This window comes from Hemitrygon akajei, chromosome 30, assembly GCF_048418815.1.
Source record: "Hemitrygon akajei chromosome 30, sHemAka1.3, whole genome shotgun sequence".
In the NCBI taxonomy this organism is placed as follows: Eukaryota; Metazoa; Chordata; class Chondrichthyes; order Myliobatiformes; family Dasyatidae; genus Hemitrygon; species Hemitrygon akajei.
In genome coordinates, this window is record NC_133153.1 from 25,106,242 (window position 1) to 25,124,410 (window position 18,169).

Below are 18,169 nucleotides of genomic sequence, written 5' to 3' on the forward strand. Positions count from 1 at the left end.
CATAGAAACATAGAAAATAGGTGCAGGAGTAGGCCATTCGGCCCTTCGAGACTGCACCGCCATTCAGTATGATCATGGCTGATCATCCAACTCAGAACCCTGTACCTGCTTTCTCTCCATACCCCCGATCCCTTTAGCCACAAGGGCCATATCTAACACCCTCTTAAATATAGCCAATGAACCGGCCTCAACTGTTTCCTGTGGCAGAGAATTCCACAGATTCACCACTCTCTGTGTGAAGAAGTTTTTCCTCATCTCAGTCCTAAAAGGCTTCCCCGTTATCCTTAAACTGTGACCCCTCATTCTGGACTTCCCCAACATTGGAAACAATCTTCCTGCATCTAGCCTGTCCAATCCCTTTAGAATTTTATATGTTTCAATAAGATCCCCCCTCAATCTTCTAAATTCCAGTGAGTATAAGCCTTGTCGATCCAGTCTTTCTTCATATGAAAGTCCTGCCATCCCAGGAATCAATCTGGTGAACCTTCTCTGTACTCCCTCTATGGCAAGAATGTCTTTCCTCAGATTAGGGGACCAAAACTGCACACAATATTCTAGGTGCGGTCTCACTAAGGCCTTGTACAACTGCAGTAGAACTTCCCTGCTCCTGTACTCAAATCCTTTTGCTATGAATGTCAACACACCATTTGCCTTTTTCACCGCCTGCTGTACCTGCATGCCCACTTTCAATGACTGGTGTACAATGACACCCAGGTCTCGTTGCATCTCCCCTTTTCCTAATCGGCCACCGTTCAGATAATAATCTGTTTTCCTGTTCTTGCAACCAAAGCGGATAACCTCACATTTATCCACATTAAATTGCATCTGCCATGAATTGCTGTCCACCCTGTCTATTCCTCTTAATATCTTGTATACCTCTATCATGTCTCCTCTCATCCTCCTTCTCTCCAAAGAGTAAAGCCCTAGCTCCCTTAATCTCTGATCATAATGCATATTCTCTGAACCAGGCAGCATCCTGGTAAATCTCCTCTGTACCCTATCCAATGCTTCCACATCCTTCCTATATTGAGGTGACCAGAACTGGACACAGTACTCCAAGTGTGGCTTAGCCAGAGCTTTATATAGCTTTATACAGCTGCATCTTTTAGACTTAAACTCTATCCCTCGACTTATGAAAGCTAACACCCCATAAGCTTTCTTAACTACCCTATCTACCTGTGAGGCAACTTTCAGGGATCTGTGGACATGTACCCCCAGATCTCTCTGCTCCTCCACACTACCAAGTATCCTGCCAGGACATGGAAGAGTCCAGCATAGGAACTGGTCATTCTGTCCACAAGGTTGTGCCAAACCAGCTGAAGAGCAAATCAAAAACACCCCAACACTAATCCCTCCTATCTACACCGTGTCCATATCCCTCCATCTTCCTTATATCCATGTGCTTATCCAAACATCTCTTGAAAGCCTCAATTGTATTTGTGTCTACCACCATACTAGGCAGCGCATTCCAGGCATCCCTCACGTTCCCCTTGAACCTACCTCCTCTCATTTTCAATGCATGCTTCCTGTTATTAGATATTTCAACCCTGGGAAACGGATTCTGTCCGTCCACTCTATCTATGTCTCTCATAATCTTGTAAACCTCAATCATATCTTCCCCTCAGCCTCTGGCGCTCCAGAGAAAACAACCCAAGTTTATCCAGCCTCTCATGAGAGCACTTGCCCTCTAAACCAGGCAGTATTCTGGTGAACCTCTTTTACACCCTCTCCAAAGCCTCAACAGCCTTCCTATAGTGGGGTGACCAGAACTCTATGCAATACTCCAGGCGTGGCCTAAGTTGCAACACACCCCCTGACTTCCGGAGTCTCCTGGAAAGCATTCTGCAGAGTGGACACCTGATCAGTTTCTGGCTTCTCCACTGTAGATACATCCCCAATGGATGTAATAGATTCCATTGAAAGAAGTGCAAGTCAATTTCTACTTCCTGAGGAGTATGGTGGGAAGGGATAAGGTTAAACAGCAGATGCTTGCATAGGCATAGTAGTGAACGTGACCCAATACATCATGTGCACATCTCTCCATCACATCAGAAGGCTCTTCCTCAAGGAGGCAATATCAAAGAGGTCCACCATCTGGGCTATTCTATCTCCTTGCAGTTACTAGAAAGTGCAAAACCTTGAATTCTCACAACACCAGGTCCAAGAGCAGCTATTTACTTTCAAGCACCAAACCCCGCCACCTCAGTATAGCAACACTGTGACCACTTTGATACTTCACTTTGCAATGGAACACAAGAGATTCTGCAGATGCTAGAAACCTTGAACAACACATTCAAAGTGCTGGAGGAACTCAGCAAGTCAGGCAGCATCTATGGAGTGGAATAAACCGTCAATGTTTGTTTGTATTATGTTTGTAGAGTCATAGAAAATTACAGCATAGAAACAGACCCTTCAGCCCATCTAGTCCATGCCAAACAATTTAAGCTGCCTAGTCCCATCGACCAGCATTTGGAGCAATACCCTTCATACCCCTGCCATCCATGTACCAATCCAAACTTCGATTAATCATTGAAATCAAAATCGCGTCCAGCACATGTACTGGCAGCTCATTCCACAGTCTCATTACTCTCATGTTCCCCTTTAATATTTCACCTTTCACCCTTGATCTCTAGCTGTAGTCTCACCTAACTTCAGTGGAAACAGCCTGCTTGCATTTACTCTATCTATGCCCCTCATAATTTTGGTCTGAACAGAATGTTTGAAAGATAAACATTTAGTTCATGTTTTTCTTGTGAAAGTTGTGTATCTGTGTCTGTGATGCTGCAAGTAAAATTTTCATTACACCTCTGCATACATGTGCATCTGACAGTAACTTGACTTTGACTTTTTCCCTCTCTGGGCATCTCCTACCTTTGGGACCCAATGCTGAAGTACAAAAGATCTAATATCTCTGATTCCATCAACAGATCTCTTGCAATACCACTGGAAACAACACACTGGACCATTGTTACACCACCATCAAGAATGCCTACCGTGCTATTCCACGCCCTCACTTCGGGAAGTCTGATCACCTGGCTGTACTTCACCTCCCTGAGTATAGGCAGAGCCTGAAGACTGCAGCACCACCAGTGAGGACCAAGAAGGTATGGACAAGGGAAGCCCAGGAGCGCCTACAAGGCTGCTTTGAATCAGTGGACTGGACTGTATTCAGGGATTCATCTTTGAACCTGGATGAGTACGCTGCAGTTGTTACCAACTTCATTAAAACCTGTGTGGATGAGTGTGTGCCTACAAAGACTTACTGTACATTCCCAAACCAAAAGCCGTGGATGAAACCGGAGGTACATCATCTGCTGAAGGCTAGATCTGTGGCATTCAAGTCTGGCAACCTAAGCCTGTACCAGAAAACCAGGTATGATTTGAGGAGGGATATTTCAATGGCAAAGGGACAATTTTGGACGAGGTTGGAGACGATATCAGATGCACGGCAACTCTGGCAGAGACGGCAAGACATTACTTCCTACAAAGCAAAACCCAACAGCATGAATGGTAGCGATGCTTCACTACCAGATGAACTTGACGCCTTCTATGCCCGCTTTGAAAGGGAGAACACAACTACAGCTGTGAAGATCCCTGCTGCACCTGATGACCCTGTGATCCCTGTCTCAGAGGCCGGTGTTAGACTGTCTTTAAAGAGAGTGAACCCTCGCAAGGCGGAGGATCCAGATGGAGTACCTGGTATGACTCTGAAAACCTGTGCCAACCAACTGGTGGGAGTATTCAAGGACATTTTCAACCTCTCACTGCTACGGACAAAAGTTGCCACTTGCTTTAAAATGGCAACAATTATACTAGTGCCAAAGAAGAATAATGTGGACTGCCTTAACCGCTATCACCCGGTAGCACTCACATCAACAGTGATGAAATGCTTTGAGAGGTTGGTCATGACTAGACTGAACTCCTGTCTCAGCAAGGACCTGGACCCATTGCAATTTGCCCATCACCACAATAGGTCAACGGCAGATGCAATCTCAATGGCTCTCCACATGGCTTTAGACCACCTGGACAACACAAACACCTACGTCAGGATGCTGTTCATCGACTATAGCTTAGCGTTAAATACCATCATTTCCACAATCTTGATTGAGAAGTTGCAGAACCTGGGCCTCTGTACCTCCCTCCGCAATTGGATCCTCGACTTCCTAACCAGTACACCACTATTTGTGCGGATTGGTGATAACATATTCTCCTTGCTGACTAACAACACTGGCACACCTCAGGGGTGTGTGCTTAGCCAACTGCTCTACTCTCTGTATACACATGACTGCATGGCTAAGTATAGCTCAAATACCATCTATAAACTTGCTGACGATACAACCATTGTTGGTAGAATCTCAGGTGGTGATGAGAGGGCGTACAGGAGTGAGATATGCCAACTAGTGGAGTGGTGTCGCAGCAACAACCTGGCACTCCACGTCAGTAAGACGAAAGAGCTGATTGTGGACTTCAGGAAGGGTAAGACGAAGGAGCACATACCAATCCTCAGAGGGATCAGAAGTGGAGAGAGCGTGCAGCTTCAAGTTCCTGGGTGTCAAGATCTCTGAGGATCTAACCTGGTCTCAGCATATTGATGTAGTCATAAAGAAGGCAAAACAGCAGCTATATTTTATTAGGAGTTTGAAGCGATTTGCCATGTCAACAAATATACTCAAAAACTTCCATAGTTGCACCAGCATGAAGGCACGCACTCAGCGATTCAGGAACAGCTTCTTCCCCTCTGCCACCTGATTCCTAAATGGACTTTGAAGCTTTGGACACTATCTCACTTTTTTTTAATGTACAGTATTTCTGTTTTTGCACATTTAAAAAAATAATCTATTCAACATACGTAATTGATTTACTTGTTTATTTATTATGTTTTACTTTTTCTCTCTCTCTGCTAGATTATGTATTGCATTGAACTGCTGCTGCTAAGTTTAAAAAGTTCACATCACATGCTGGTGATAATAAACCTGATTCTGATTTCTGTTTGCACTGTTTCTACTGTAAGGTTTTCACCTGAAACATCAGTTCAGATTTCTCTCTCTCCACAGACATTTCCTGATCTATAGGGCGTTTCCAGCCTTTTTCTCTTTCAGGGTTAAGAGCTCTGACTTGCCGTTTACAGCTCTAATATGATCCTTCCTTTGTTTCCTCTGCAGCTTCATACATAAAGCCAATAGCCAATCAGCTGTGAGGTCACTGGTGTCAACCTCTATACCCTGGTCTTATCTGATCAGAGATATTCTCTTTCTCCAATCCACCCTTAACCCTTCTTTCCCTCAATCATCTCTGCAAATGAAAGCTAATGTTTTCTCACTCTCCCAGTTCTGACAGAACTCTCTAACCTGAAACATTAACTCCATTTTCTCTTTTCACTGATGCTGCCTGACCTGAGCATTTCCAGTATCTTAATGTCATCATCTACAGATCTTTTGATTTTCAAGAAATTAAAAACTGTTATTCAGTCATTATTCTGCTGATATTTTTGATGTGTGTGTGTGCCTATTCTCCCTGCAGCTTATACTGATTTCCTCTTTAATTAATGCAAACGTTCAGGCTGTGATTTTCAGCTCTGCCTCCCACAGGTTTGATGCTTAAAGCTGTCCTTAGATTGCAGTGTGGTGGCACAACACTTTACGGTTCAATTCCTGCCCCTGCCTGTAAGGAGTTTGCACGTTCTCCCCATGACCGTGCATATTTCCTCTGGGTGCTCTGGTTTCCACCCACAGTCCAAAGACTGTTAATTGGTTATTTGGTTAATTTGTTATTGTACATTGTCCCGTGATTAGGCTAGGTTAAATTGGGGATTTGTTGGGGGGGGGGGGGGGTGCTGGAAGGGCATATTCTGTACTACATCTCAATAAATAATAAAGTTTGCCACAGAAATAGTCACAGTATGGATACAGCACAGAAAGAGGCCATTTGGCCCATTAAGTCCATAATGACTCTATACTATCAAGTCCATAGTAAGAGTAATCCCACTTCCCTGCTGTTCCCAATAGCCCTACAACTTCTTTCCCATCTGACGCTTCTAAATCTCCCTCCACTATTATCTAACAGTGAAATCTTGACCCTAACTACTTGCAGTATAATAGTTTTATTCCTTGTGTCACTTGTGGCTCTTTTTCTGAATTGCTGACACCTTTGCCAATGGAACAGATGGTCTGCATCTACTGTGTTTATACCCTCCATGATTTTAAATGACTCAATCAGATCACCTTAAGGAGAACCACCTCACCTTTTCCAGACTATTCACATGAAGAAAATCCATTGTTCCTGTCATCAGTTGAGTAAAATACAAACAGAAAATTTTGGAAATTCATTTCTGACAAAGGGTTTTTGACCTGGACTATTAGCAATGGGTTTCATCCCACAGGTTTGGCCTGATCTGCTAAGTATTTCCTGCATCTTCTATTTTAGAACATCAGATTAGAACAGTACAGCGCAGAAACAGGCCCTTTGTCCTACTAAGTCTGCAACAAACACAATGCCAAATTGAACTAAGTCTCTACATTTTAGATCTCCAGAATCCACAACTTTTTCTGACTTCTAAAAAAGATAGATATTTTTTGATTATCCTTTTAGTAAATCTCTCTCGCACCACCTCCAAAGTCTTCACATCCTTCCTAAAGTCTGGCACCCAGAACTGGACGAATGTGGCTGACCAATAAAGATTTCATTATCCTAACCCTCATCCTCTAACTTGTTCCATTTAAAAGCCTTGGTGCCTAAATGCTTTTTCAGATCTCTTTCCATGATATACAGCCAACCTTGGCCCCCTCTAGTAACACACACAAAGTGGTAGAGGAACTCAGCAGGTCAGGCAGCCTCGATGGAGTGGAATGAACAGTTGACCATTTGGGCAGAGACCCTTCATCAGGACTAATGCAATAATCCCACTACCCAGCACATCATTCCCTCCCCCCCTTTCTGCTTTTCCGCAGGGATTGCTCCCTACATGACTCCCTTGTCCACTCGTCCCCCCCATCCCTTCCCACCCGATCTCCCTCCTGGCACTTATCCTTGTAAGCGGAACAAGTGCGACACCTGCCCTTACACTTCCTCCCTCACCACCATTCAGGGCCCAGACAGTCCTTCCAGGTGAGGCGACACTTCACCTGTGAGTCGGCTGGTGTGGTATACTGCGTCCGGTGCTCCCGGTATGGCCTTTTATATATTGGTGAGACCCGACGCAGACTGGGAGACCGTTTCGCTGAACACCTACGCTCTGTCTGTCAGAGAAAGCAGGATCTCCCAGTGGCCACACATTTTAATTCCACGTCCCATTCACATTCTAATATGTCTATCCATGGCCTCCTCTATTGTCAAAATGAATCCAAACTCAGGTTGGAGGAACAACACCTTATATACCAGCTAGGTAGCCTCCAACCTGATGGCATGAACATTGACTTCTCTAATTTCCGTTAATTGCCCCTCCTCCCCTTCTTACCCCATCCCTGACATATTTAGTTGTTTTTTTTTCTCTGCCCATCACTCTGCCTGTTCTCCATCTCCCTCTGGTGCTCCCCCCTCCTTTCTTTCTCCTGATCCATCCATCCATCCCATGATCCTTTCCCTTCTCCAGCTCTGTATCACTTTCGTCAATCACCTTTCCAGCTCTTAGCTTCTTCCCACCCCCCTCCGGTCTTCTCCTATCATTTTGCATTTCCCCCTCCCCCCACTACTTTCAATCTCTTAGTATCTCTCCTTTCAGTTAGTCCTGACGAAGGGTCTCGGCCCGAAACGTCGACAGTGCTTCTCCCTCTAGATGCTGCCTGTCCTGCTGTGTTCCTCCAGCATTTTATATGCGTGACTCTGGATTTCAAGCCTATGCAGAGCACCTAGTGTTGATGATTCCTGACTCCCTCTGATCTTGGCATCCATTCCAATGTGTACAGTACACTGTTGACTCTCCTGCGCCCTCTGCTGGCGACAGGCCAAAGCACCTCCTGGCAGCCAAGCTTCTTCCGAGTGCCAGCTGACAGCGTTCGGTGTCAATAAAGTTTTGGATTCAAACAGGCCGGTGACGTAGTCCGGGGAAGATGGCGTGACCCAGAGTCGGGAGATGAGCGACGTAGTAGAGCGAACGTTGTCGGCTCTGCCGGGTCTCCTGTCGCTGGAGCCCGGCTCCAGGGGCGTCGGGTGCTTCCAGGCTCGCGCCTTGATCCGCGGCGTCACCGAACTGACCTCCAAGCAGGTGGGAGGTGGGGGCGGAACAGGGCGATAATACTGTACTACTTTCCTCCCTCCCTCATCCACACCCCCTTCTCCTTCCCCCCGCCACACCCTCCTCTCCCCCTCTCCCCCCTTCCCCCCTCTCCCCCCCTTCCCCCCTCTCCCCCCCCCTTCCCCCCCTCTCCCCTCTCCCCTCCCACCCCCATCCCCTCTCCCCCTCCCCTCCACAGCCCCCTCTCCCCCCTCCCCCCTCTCCCCCTCTCCCCCCTCCCCCCTCTCCCCCCTCCCCCCTCTCCCCCCTCCCCCCTCTCCCCCTCTCCCCCTCCCCCCCCCCCTCTCCCCCTCTCCCCCCTCCCCCCTCTCCCCCCTCCCCTCCCCCCTCTCCCTCCCCCCTCTCCCCCCTTCACCCCCCAACCCCTCTCCCCTCCCCCCCTCCCCCTCTCCCCTCCCCCCTCCCCTCTCCCCTCCCACCCCCCCTCCCCTCTCCCCTCCCACCCCCCCTCCCCCTCTTCCCCTCCCACCCCCATCCCCTCCCCATCCCCTCTCCCCCTCCCCTCCCCTCCACAGCCCCTCTCCCCCTCCCCAACCCCACACTCCCCTCTCCCTCCCCAAACACGCCCCTCTTGCCCTCACCCCGCCCCACACCCCCCTCTCTCTCCCCAAAACCACACCCCCTTGCCCTCTCCCTCCCCTCGACCATACCACTTTCTCCCCGCCCACACCACCTTCTTCCTCACTCTGCCCACCCCCCTTCTCCTGCCCACATCTCCTTCTCCTCACTACTCATTCCCTCTCCACTCCTTTCCTTCACCTCCTCATTCCTTCCCCTCCCCACTTCCTCCTCTCCTAATGTTAGAACACTAGGGGGAAACTCCCTTATGCTTTAACTAGTTCATCTATTGAATAGGTCAGAAAGGACCTTGGATTTTCTTATTTCCCACTGATGTAGAAGGAGGTGATTTTTTTTTTTTGCCCACAGAATCCAACCTAGCTCTTCCCTAATTTGACTTCTAACCTGTATTTCCCCCAAACCTACCATTCACCTCTATATCAGCACCAATTTATGGTGGTCAGTTAACCTACCAATATGAATACCTTTGCATGTGGGAGGAAAATAGAGTTGCCTTGAAAAGTATCTGGTCACAAGGAGTATGTGAAAGCTGCACACAGAACAGCACCAGAGGTAGGGATTGGACCCAGCTGCTGGTCCTGTGAGGTAGCAGTTCTACAGGTCGTGCTACAGCATCATCCAGATTTTATTTTTATGTCTCAGCAGAAGGATGGTACCACCCACTCATCCATCTGCATTGTTCTGGGATACAAGGGTAGATTTTTTTCGATTGTGCCTGGAATTGGACCTGAACCCACAAACTTTGATGTACTGGAGCAACTTCATAGTCTTCGGCAATATATATTGAGCGATGAGTCTTAGTAAGGATTGGGGGGAGAGCTTGCTGCTGTTTGAAAGTCAGGATTTTTAATATTTCAGTCTACAGTCCTCTGCAGTCTCGCCTTTTGATTTTTAAAAGAATACTCCTTCGATAAATTAACATTTATTTGAATTGTAGATTGATCTAAAAGTGCACATATCTATTCTTGATGAGCATAGGTTATAACTTCAACTCCTCCAGAGTTGAGGCATTAGGTTGGAAGTATACTCTAGATAAAAGTGATGCACAAGAAGTTTGTTATACAAATTTTGCATAAAGTTGTACTGCTACTTCTTGGGCCTTAGCTCCCAGTGGTTGAAGTTCATCAATGTTTCTGTAATCCACTGTACCGGGGATTGGCCTATACAGCTTCACCAGAGCCCTGTTGGCCAGCCTCACCTGTTTCCACCTCTTGTGATGGGGATTAGGGTTGGACTTTGAGAAGCAAAGTTGTATTATGGCTTAGCCGGAATCTAAGCCATTTAGTCAACCTGTTTAGGAGCTTAAAGCATGTTTGATTGGCATTATGTAAGTGGCATCAAAGGTTTTCTCAAAGATTAACCTTACTAGTGATTGAGTCATCCTCAAAACAGTGTTGCATTTGTTCACACTTGGCAGCTGGGTACATAAAATAAATCTGAGGAGCTGATTGCACTGATTTGCACCATTTTATTGTCTGTTAATATTTTTTGTGGTTGCGATTACTATTACCCCCTTGAGTAGTTATAAATGTTATTGTTAACTTGCATATATAACTTCTGGTCTAGTTTTAAATTGCCAGACCAAATATATTCAAATATATGAGCATATTTTAATGAATTTCTTACCAAAAAACTCTTCATAAATGATTGCGCAGCTAATAGGCATTCTAATGCATACTCTAAATTTTCTAAAAACTGCTCTAATGATAGGATAAAATAATTTTAAAATATACATTTAAATGTATGTCTGTAGTTTAATTAGAAAGGTAGTACAACAAATGGCAATGGGAATTTCCGTTGCCTTGTATTTCAAAGCATAGAACGCTTCTATAAGGACTAGTGAAATGTGTACTTTTCAAGTTCAAGTTTATTGTTATCTGGCTGTACATACAGTATACACAACCAAAGGAAACAAAATTTCTCTGGACTATGGTGCACTCACAAATCATAACCATGCACAGCACCTGAATGGGATGGTGGTGGTGTTTCCACAATTTGAATTATTGTCAGTCTGTGGAAAATTCCAATAAATTCCCCGCTTCAGTTGAAGGAACAAGTGGCCTGCTGACAAAATATAATTAGCCTCTAGTTGAGAGAGAGTGCAGAATGTGGCTGCTGCAGATTGAACCCTGGGTCAGAAGGAGTAGAAGAGGGAGCAGTTTGAGAGATGACTTGTTTAAACCAAGTGATTAAACTTAATAAGTTCCCTTTTGTCCGTTGTTGGTTTGGTTTATTTTTGTGCGATTATTGACTACAGTTCATTTCCATGATCACTTATGTGATTGTACCTAGAATATTAACTTGCATTTTAGATGCATTGTGCAATTAAAAGCAACAATAGGTGACCCAGTTTGTACCTGAATTTGTGATAGTGGCACAGACTGCTTATATGCAGGCTTCAATATTAAGAGGGTGAATCATGTACATAATGTCAGTTTTGTGGAATTGAAGGTGTTTTTCTGATGCAGAATGTGGCATTTTTCAATAAGTCTGGAAGAATTAATTGTTGAGAGACCTGTAGTTATAATTATGGCAGTGTAGTGGTTAGTACAATACTTTACAGTACCAGTGACCCAGGTGTAATTGCCATTGCTGCCTGTAAGGAGTTTGTATGTTCTGCCCGTGACTGCATGGATTTCATCCAGGTGCTCTGGTTTCCTCCCACATTCGAAAGATGTACTGGTTGGTAGGTTAATTAATCATTGTAAATTGTTGTGTGATTAGGCTGGGGTTAAATCAGGAGATTGCAGGGTGGCACAGCACAAAGGGCCAGAAGGGTCTATTCTGTGCTGTATCTCAATAAATTTAAAAAAATTGTTGTGGAGAATTTTAGTATTAAATTTGTCATGGTGCATGTGGTTTCCATATCTCATTTATTCTGAGATAAACTTCTGTGTGTTTGCTGTATTGAAGTAAGCTGTTTAATAGTGATTTTATATATGCAGAAAAGCAACACACATACTCGACCATATATGCAGAATGTACTTGTGTAGAATTTAAAACAAATTTAAGTAGAAAATAGATTAACATGGATGAATTAGCTACTTCGGTTAGAATTTAAATTGACTTAATCCAGCAAATACACAGAAGTGTTGAAACCCTTACAGTGATAGAAGTTTATAGCACAGGGTTCTATTGCAGTTATAAACAATCAGCTCCATTCCCTTGTATTGTCCTTGAATCTGGTAGATATCTCCTTTTAGTAGGTATCCTTGCTCCTTTTTGAAAGTCACTACTGCATCCGCTACCATTTACCTGTCAATACCAGGTTATATCAAATTACTGAGTAAAAGAATTTTCTGTCAAAATAGCAATGTAGAAGTTGCATGTAACAATGACCCATTTGGTGATTGCAGGATAAATGTTGATTGAAAAACCCAGTCAGCCCTTTGTGATTCATAAAGATCTTACAATTTACTCCTGCATCCAAAACACCAGTTGTTCTTGAAGTGTTAATCTGCTCTGCTAAAGTCAGATGTTTGCTCCAAAATGTTGGTTATTATTTTTGTAAAGAGCAGTTTCCAATATTCAAACCACCCACCCCAGCCCAGACACCCACACTACCTCCCTCCACGTGCACTGGCTTTCCAGTCCTGATATCAAAAGGTGGTTTAAATTAATCTTCTGTGTTTATTTCTGTCTTCAGTGTCACTAAATTTGAGGTTATTTGGATAAATCGCACGCCTTTTGTACTTATTCTTCCAAATTTCTATGCATAGTTTAGAAATAAAATAGGTTTTAATATTTGTAAGGACACTATGGAATTGTTTTTTGGGTGTCGTGTCTACTTTGGGGGTATTTCTGAATAATTATAGATTCATTAATGTTTTTGACTATTCTTGTTTTTATTTAAGTCATTCAAAATAAATCATTCTTAAATACTTTATTTTTACTTAAGGATGAGGAGAAACTGGTAAAGAAGGAGTTGGCTGCATTAAAAGAGCAGGTCTCTGCCCCTACCACCTCACTGGTAAGTATTTTAAATTTTTCTTTGAAGGAGTAGATTTATTTTTCCTTTCAATGCAAGTCTTTTATAACTGTAACTAAGAGCTTGATATGCTTCAAGTAACATAATTATTATGAACTTTATGTTGTCAAGATAATCTTGAAGTCATTATCATCGGCCACCTTAGATGCTGCAAACAGGTCAAATCCTCTTTCCACTCATTGGCTGCATGTTATTTGTGCAGGGTTAGTTGAGTTGCTACTCTGAAGAGAAGGTGACACCTGTCTCCTCAACAAGTGAGGATGGCCATCACCTCATGAGGACCTCATCCTGCTCTTTGAACGTTCTTGCTGCAGAGTTGCTATGGGCTAAAGTTCAAATATCAAAGAACATATGTGTCACCATATACAGCCCTGAGATTTGTTTTCTTGTGGGCATACTTAATAAATCCATAATAGAATTAATGAAAAACTGCAACAAGTTGTGCATTCAACCCGAGTACAAAAGACACCAAACTGTACAAATGCAAAAAGAAAGCAAGAATAATAAATAAATAAGCAATAAATATTAAGAACATGAGATGAATCCCCAAAATTAAGTCCAAAGGTTGTGGGAACATCTCAATGATGGGGCAAGTGAAGTTGAGTGAAATTATCCCCTTTGGTTCAAGAGCCTGATGGTTGAGGGGTAGTAGCTGCTCCTGAACCTGGTGGTGTGGGTCCGGAGGCTCTGTACCTTCTGGATGGCAGCAACGAGAACAGACCATGTCCTGTGTGGTGGAGGACCCTGATGACGGATGTTGCTTTCCTGCGACAGCTTCCTGTATATGTGTTCAATGAGTAAGCCACTTATTGTACAAACATAGAACATAACACTTTCTTGTTTCTCTCCAATACATCTTGTCCTCGGGTCCTCAGTTTTGTTCTCCAGTGACTGCACATTTGCTAACAAGATGCTGGGTAGAGGGCGTCTTATCCCTCTGTGTTTCAAACTGACTTGGAGTCCCCCCACAATCCCCCTCCGCCTCATTCTGTAGATTTTTTTTGGTGAAATTCTGTAGATGCTGGAAATCTAGAGACACACACAAAATGCTGGAGGAACTCAGCAGGTCAGGCATTATCCATGGAGAGGAATAAAGATTAATGCTTTGGCTGAGACCTCTCATCAGGACTGGGAAGGAAGGGGGAAGAAGCCAGAATAGGAGGGTGGGGGGGGGGGGTGGTGGAGATGTACAAGCTGGCAGGTGATAGGTGAAGTCAGGTGAGGGGAAGGTGGGCGGCTAGGGTAGGGCGATGAAGTGAGAAGCTGAACGTAAAGGGCTGAAGGAGGAATCTGTAAGGAGACTGGACTGTGGGAGAAAGGGAAGGGGAGGGGCATCAGAGGGAGGTGATAGGCAGATGAAGAGAAGGGGATAAGAGAGGAGCCAGAATGAGGGAATGGGAAAAGAATGTGGAGGAAGGAGAAATTACTGGAAGTTAGAGAAATCAGTGTTCCATACCGTCAGGTTGAAGGCGACCCAGTGTTGCTCCTCCAACCTGAGGGTGGCTTCACTGTGACAGTCCGATTACATCCTAGTTGGGAAATGTTAAGAAAAGAGCTAAAGCTACATGATTCCACCAACCATGAATGTTTGGAAGATTTTAACTGTTACATTTGTAGTTTGAGGCAAAGTGTTTGCTAAACCTTGATTTTTTTTTTCTGTTGTTACAGAAGCAAATGCGAGAATGTTTGGTGCGTCTGATCTACTGTGAAATGCTGGGGTACGAGGCCTCCTTTGGATATATACATGCTATCAAGTTAGCTCAGCAAGGGAGCCTGATGGAAAAACGAGTTGGTATGTTCTGTAATTTGTTTTCAAGACCATTTATTAAACAGACCATTGTAAATGTTAACTGATAGGCTCCCCTAGTATGACAGTGCGGAACTTTACAGAGCGAGATATTTGCAATTCCAGTTATTAGTCAATGGTCTGCTGTCATATTTTGTGGTAAAGATTCTAAAATGTGTGTGTGTGTGTATACACACACACACACACACACACACACACACACACACACACACACACACACACACACACACACACACACACACACACACACACACACACACACACACACACACACACACCCACCCATCTCTCCCCCCCCCCCCCCCCCCCCCCCCACCCGGCTAGGGTGCCTAAGACTTTTGCACAGTATGGTAGTAATTTTATCTATTGCATTGCACTTCTGCAAAAAAAAATACACATTTCATAACCTGTATGATGATAAACCTGATTCTGATGTGGGTCTCTATTGTCGACTGAGAGTGGGAAGGGGGCAGGGAGAGGGGAATCATGGTTGGGAAAAGGGGAAGGAAGCGAGGAGAGAGCAGGAAGCACCAGTGAGTCATTCTGTAATGAACAATAAACCAATTGTTTGGAATCAAATTACCTTGCCTGGTGTCTCGGGGCTGGGTGTGTCAGCACGCATCCTCTCTCCCCCTCCCCCCTCCACCCTTGGCATTCCTGCTCTGTCACTTGTCCCACACCCCTTCTGTGGTGATCCACCCTTGCCATTCCCAATATCCTTTGCTCCTGCCAGATTTGCAAACATGCTCTGTGCTCCACGTTGACAAATACAGTACAAGTCTTAGGCACCCTAATCTTGTTAAACGATACAACGGAAATAATTTCTGGGCATAATGTGAAATGGCAATGTACTCCAAAGTACTCACTATCTTTTGAGGGAAGAGAGTTAAGTGTATTGGTTTATTCCTAAACTAAGTCCAGAAATGTGTGATTGTATCCAATAAAAGGTCATCAGTCTAAAATGTAGGAGAGCCAATTCTGTATTGTATCTCAATAAAAAATAGGAATTGTGGCATTTATATACAATGGATTCCGATTCTTTAGGCCATTGCTTAAGTGGGGCAGCCACTTATTTGGGACAACTCTGAAAGAACAAAAACTAATTGAGAAAATTCCTGAGATTCCCTCAGAGTGAACAGTTTTTAAATAGAGTCAGCTGCATGTGTGTTCAAAAAGCAGTGCTTTTAGTTACTGATAGTTCACATGATATAAGTAGTAAGACAATTCAGAACCGGTTTGCTCACTCTGGTTTGAAGCTCTTAGGCTTAGTATTGCCAGAAATGGCCAGGTGAAAATGAAACAATTTCACTACTTCAGTAAATTAGAAACTATGAAGAATTTGAAGGTATCAACAATTATTTTGAATGTTACAGTGAAAATAAAGATTTGGAGGATGCAGTCGTTGATAGCATTGTATGAAAGCAGTTTGCACTAGGTGTCTATACTGATTTTGTTCATTGTGTGCACTGGATGAATTTCTCCTTTGATAATTTATTAGGAACTAATACAGTTTTATAGTACTGTAGTACTATTGATAGCATTCTAATTTGTTCTATTTTCCATTTCAGTACATAATTTGTTACTCAGTTTGTCTTTTTATACCTTTTTAACTATTTCCATGATACTTGGGCTAATTAGATAGATAGATAGATACTTTATTCATCCCCATGGGGAAATTCAACTTTTTTTTCCAATGTCCCATACACTTGTTGTAGCAAAACTAATTACATACAATACTTAACTCAGTAAAAAAAATATGATATGCATCTAAATCACCGTCTCAAAAAGCATTAATAATAGCTTTTAAAAAGTTCTTAAGTCCTGGCGGTAGAATTGTAAAGCCTAATGGCATTGGGGAGTATTGACCTCTTCATCCTGTCTGAGGAGCATTGCATCGATAGTAACCTGTCACTGAAACTGCTTCTCTGTCTCTGGATGGAATAGTTGGAATAGTTGCTTAGTTAGGGCAAAATGTACTGGTCCTGATGTGTCCCAATTAACAGGAATCCACTGTACTGATATATAGTTACATCCAGGCAAGGTTCTTTTCAGTTTTTTTCCTTCTTTTGGAACTTGAAGCAGTATTTATAGGTTACAGCTGCAATATTAAATAATTGCATTGTTAGGAGGTTGTCATTTCTATGTGCAGTCTTCTCTATAATGGCAGCCTTTGTCTAGACCAGGCGTTTTGCATTCTTCGGGTAGCATGATCAGGTAGGGGAATAACTGCACCAGGTTGCTTATGCCAAAAGAGTCGGACCGACAATTTCAGCAAAATATCTGCATTGTCATCCTGAAATTCGGCAGTGGGGATTTGGGAAAGAATGATCCTGAGCATATTCCTGTGTTCTTTTTCATCGCTAGGCTACTTGGCAGTTTCTCTTTTTCTGAGTGAGAGCCACGAGCTGCTGTTGCTTCTCGTCAACACTGTTCTAAAGGTAAGAATTGATATAATTAATAATTAATCCTGACTATTAATCTATGAACATTAAAAATAAATTAATGGAAGTTGTAGAATTAATGTTTGCCATCTTGGGTTTGATAATACTGAAGCAGTTGCTACTTGGTTTCTAAACCATTCAGTTCTGGGGTTCACAAACTTTTATGCCATGGACCAGTAACATTGAGCAAGGGGTCCATGGACCACAGGTTGGGAACCCCCTGATTTAATTTTTCAACAACAGTATCTTCAAAGTAAAGGCGAAAGAGTAACTTTTATGCTGCAGGGCCACATGGAGTGAACAGTTCATTTTCTCTTTTATTGCATGAAAGCTTCTGGCTTTTACTGGCCTTTTGGGAATGCTTTTCCACAAATTTAATAATCTTTCACTGAACACCTTAAACTCATTGTAGTAAATTAAACTCTGGCATTTTGAAGGAGAGCTGATTTGTGGCCCAATTTTGATGCTTAGGTGACTCAGTACACCTTCATAGATTAGATAAAGCAAAACCCAAATCAAAATGAATTAGTAATTTCCCAGAGTTGAAATGATTTCTACCATAAACTCAATAGTGGAACAAGAGAGTCAAGCTGGAATGCAGACCATTAAGGTTTAAGTAGTACAGAAAAAAATTACAAGGATATTGCCAGGTTTGGAGGACCTGAGTTATAAGGAAATTTTGAATTGGTTAAGCCTGTATTCTTTAGCCCATAGAAGATTGAGAGGAGATTTTATAGAGGTATACAAAATTATGAGGGTTGTAGATAGGATAAATGCAAGCAGTCTTTTTCCACTGGATTTGGATTCGAGTACAAACAGAAGTCACGGGTTAAAGGTGAAAGGCGAGGTTTAAGGGGAACATGTGGGGAAATTTCGGAGGTCGTGAAAGTGTAGAGTGAGCTACCAGCGCAAGTGGTGCATGTGAGCTTGATTTCAATGTTTTAAAGAAGTTTGGATCTACATGGATTGTAGAGGTATGGAGGGCTCTGGTCCTTGTGTAGGTTGATAGGAGTAGCCAGTTTAAATGGCTTTGGCACGGACTAAATAGACTGAAGGGCCTGTTTCTGTGCTGTACTTCTCTATGACTCTAGTCACAGGAGCTTGCCACATCTCTTGTTTGCGTT

General features: G+C 43.5%; 1 protein-coding gene across 1 annotated transcript in view; it reads left to right on the forward strand.

Annotated features, from left to right (window-relative positions):
* The first annotated feature begins 8,032 nt into the window (after window positions 1-8,032).
* Window positions 8,033-18,169, forward strand: part of ap4e1 (adaptor related protein complex 4 subunit epsilon 1) — a 63,155-nt gene continuing 53,018 nt past the window's right edge. Inside the window, exons 1-4 of the mRNA XM_073033151.1 lie at window positions 8,033-8,200; window positions 12,708-12,779; window positions 14,466-14,589; window positions 16,969-17,042. Coding sequence (XP_072889252.1) covers window positions 8,069-8,200; window positions 12,708-12,779; window positions 14,466-14,589; window positions 16,969-17,042 — 402 coding nt within the window. The 5' untranslated portion in view covers window positions 8,033-8,068. The remainder of the gene's footprint in view (window positions 8,201-12,707; window positions 12,780-14,465; window positions 14,590-16,968; window positions 17,043-18,169) is intronic.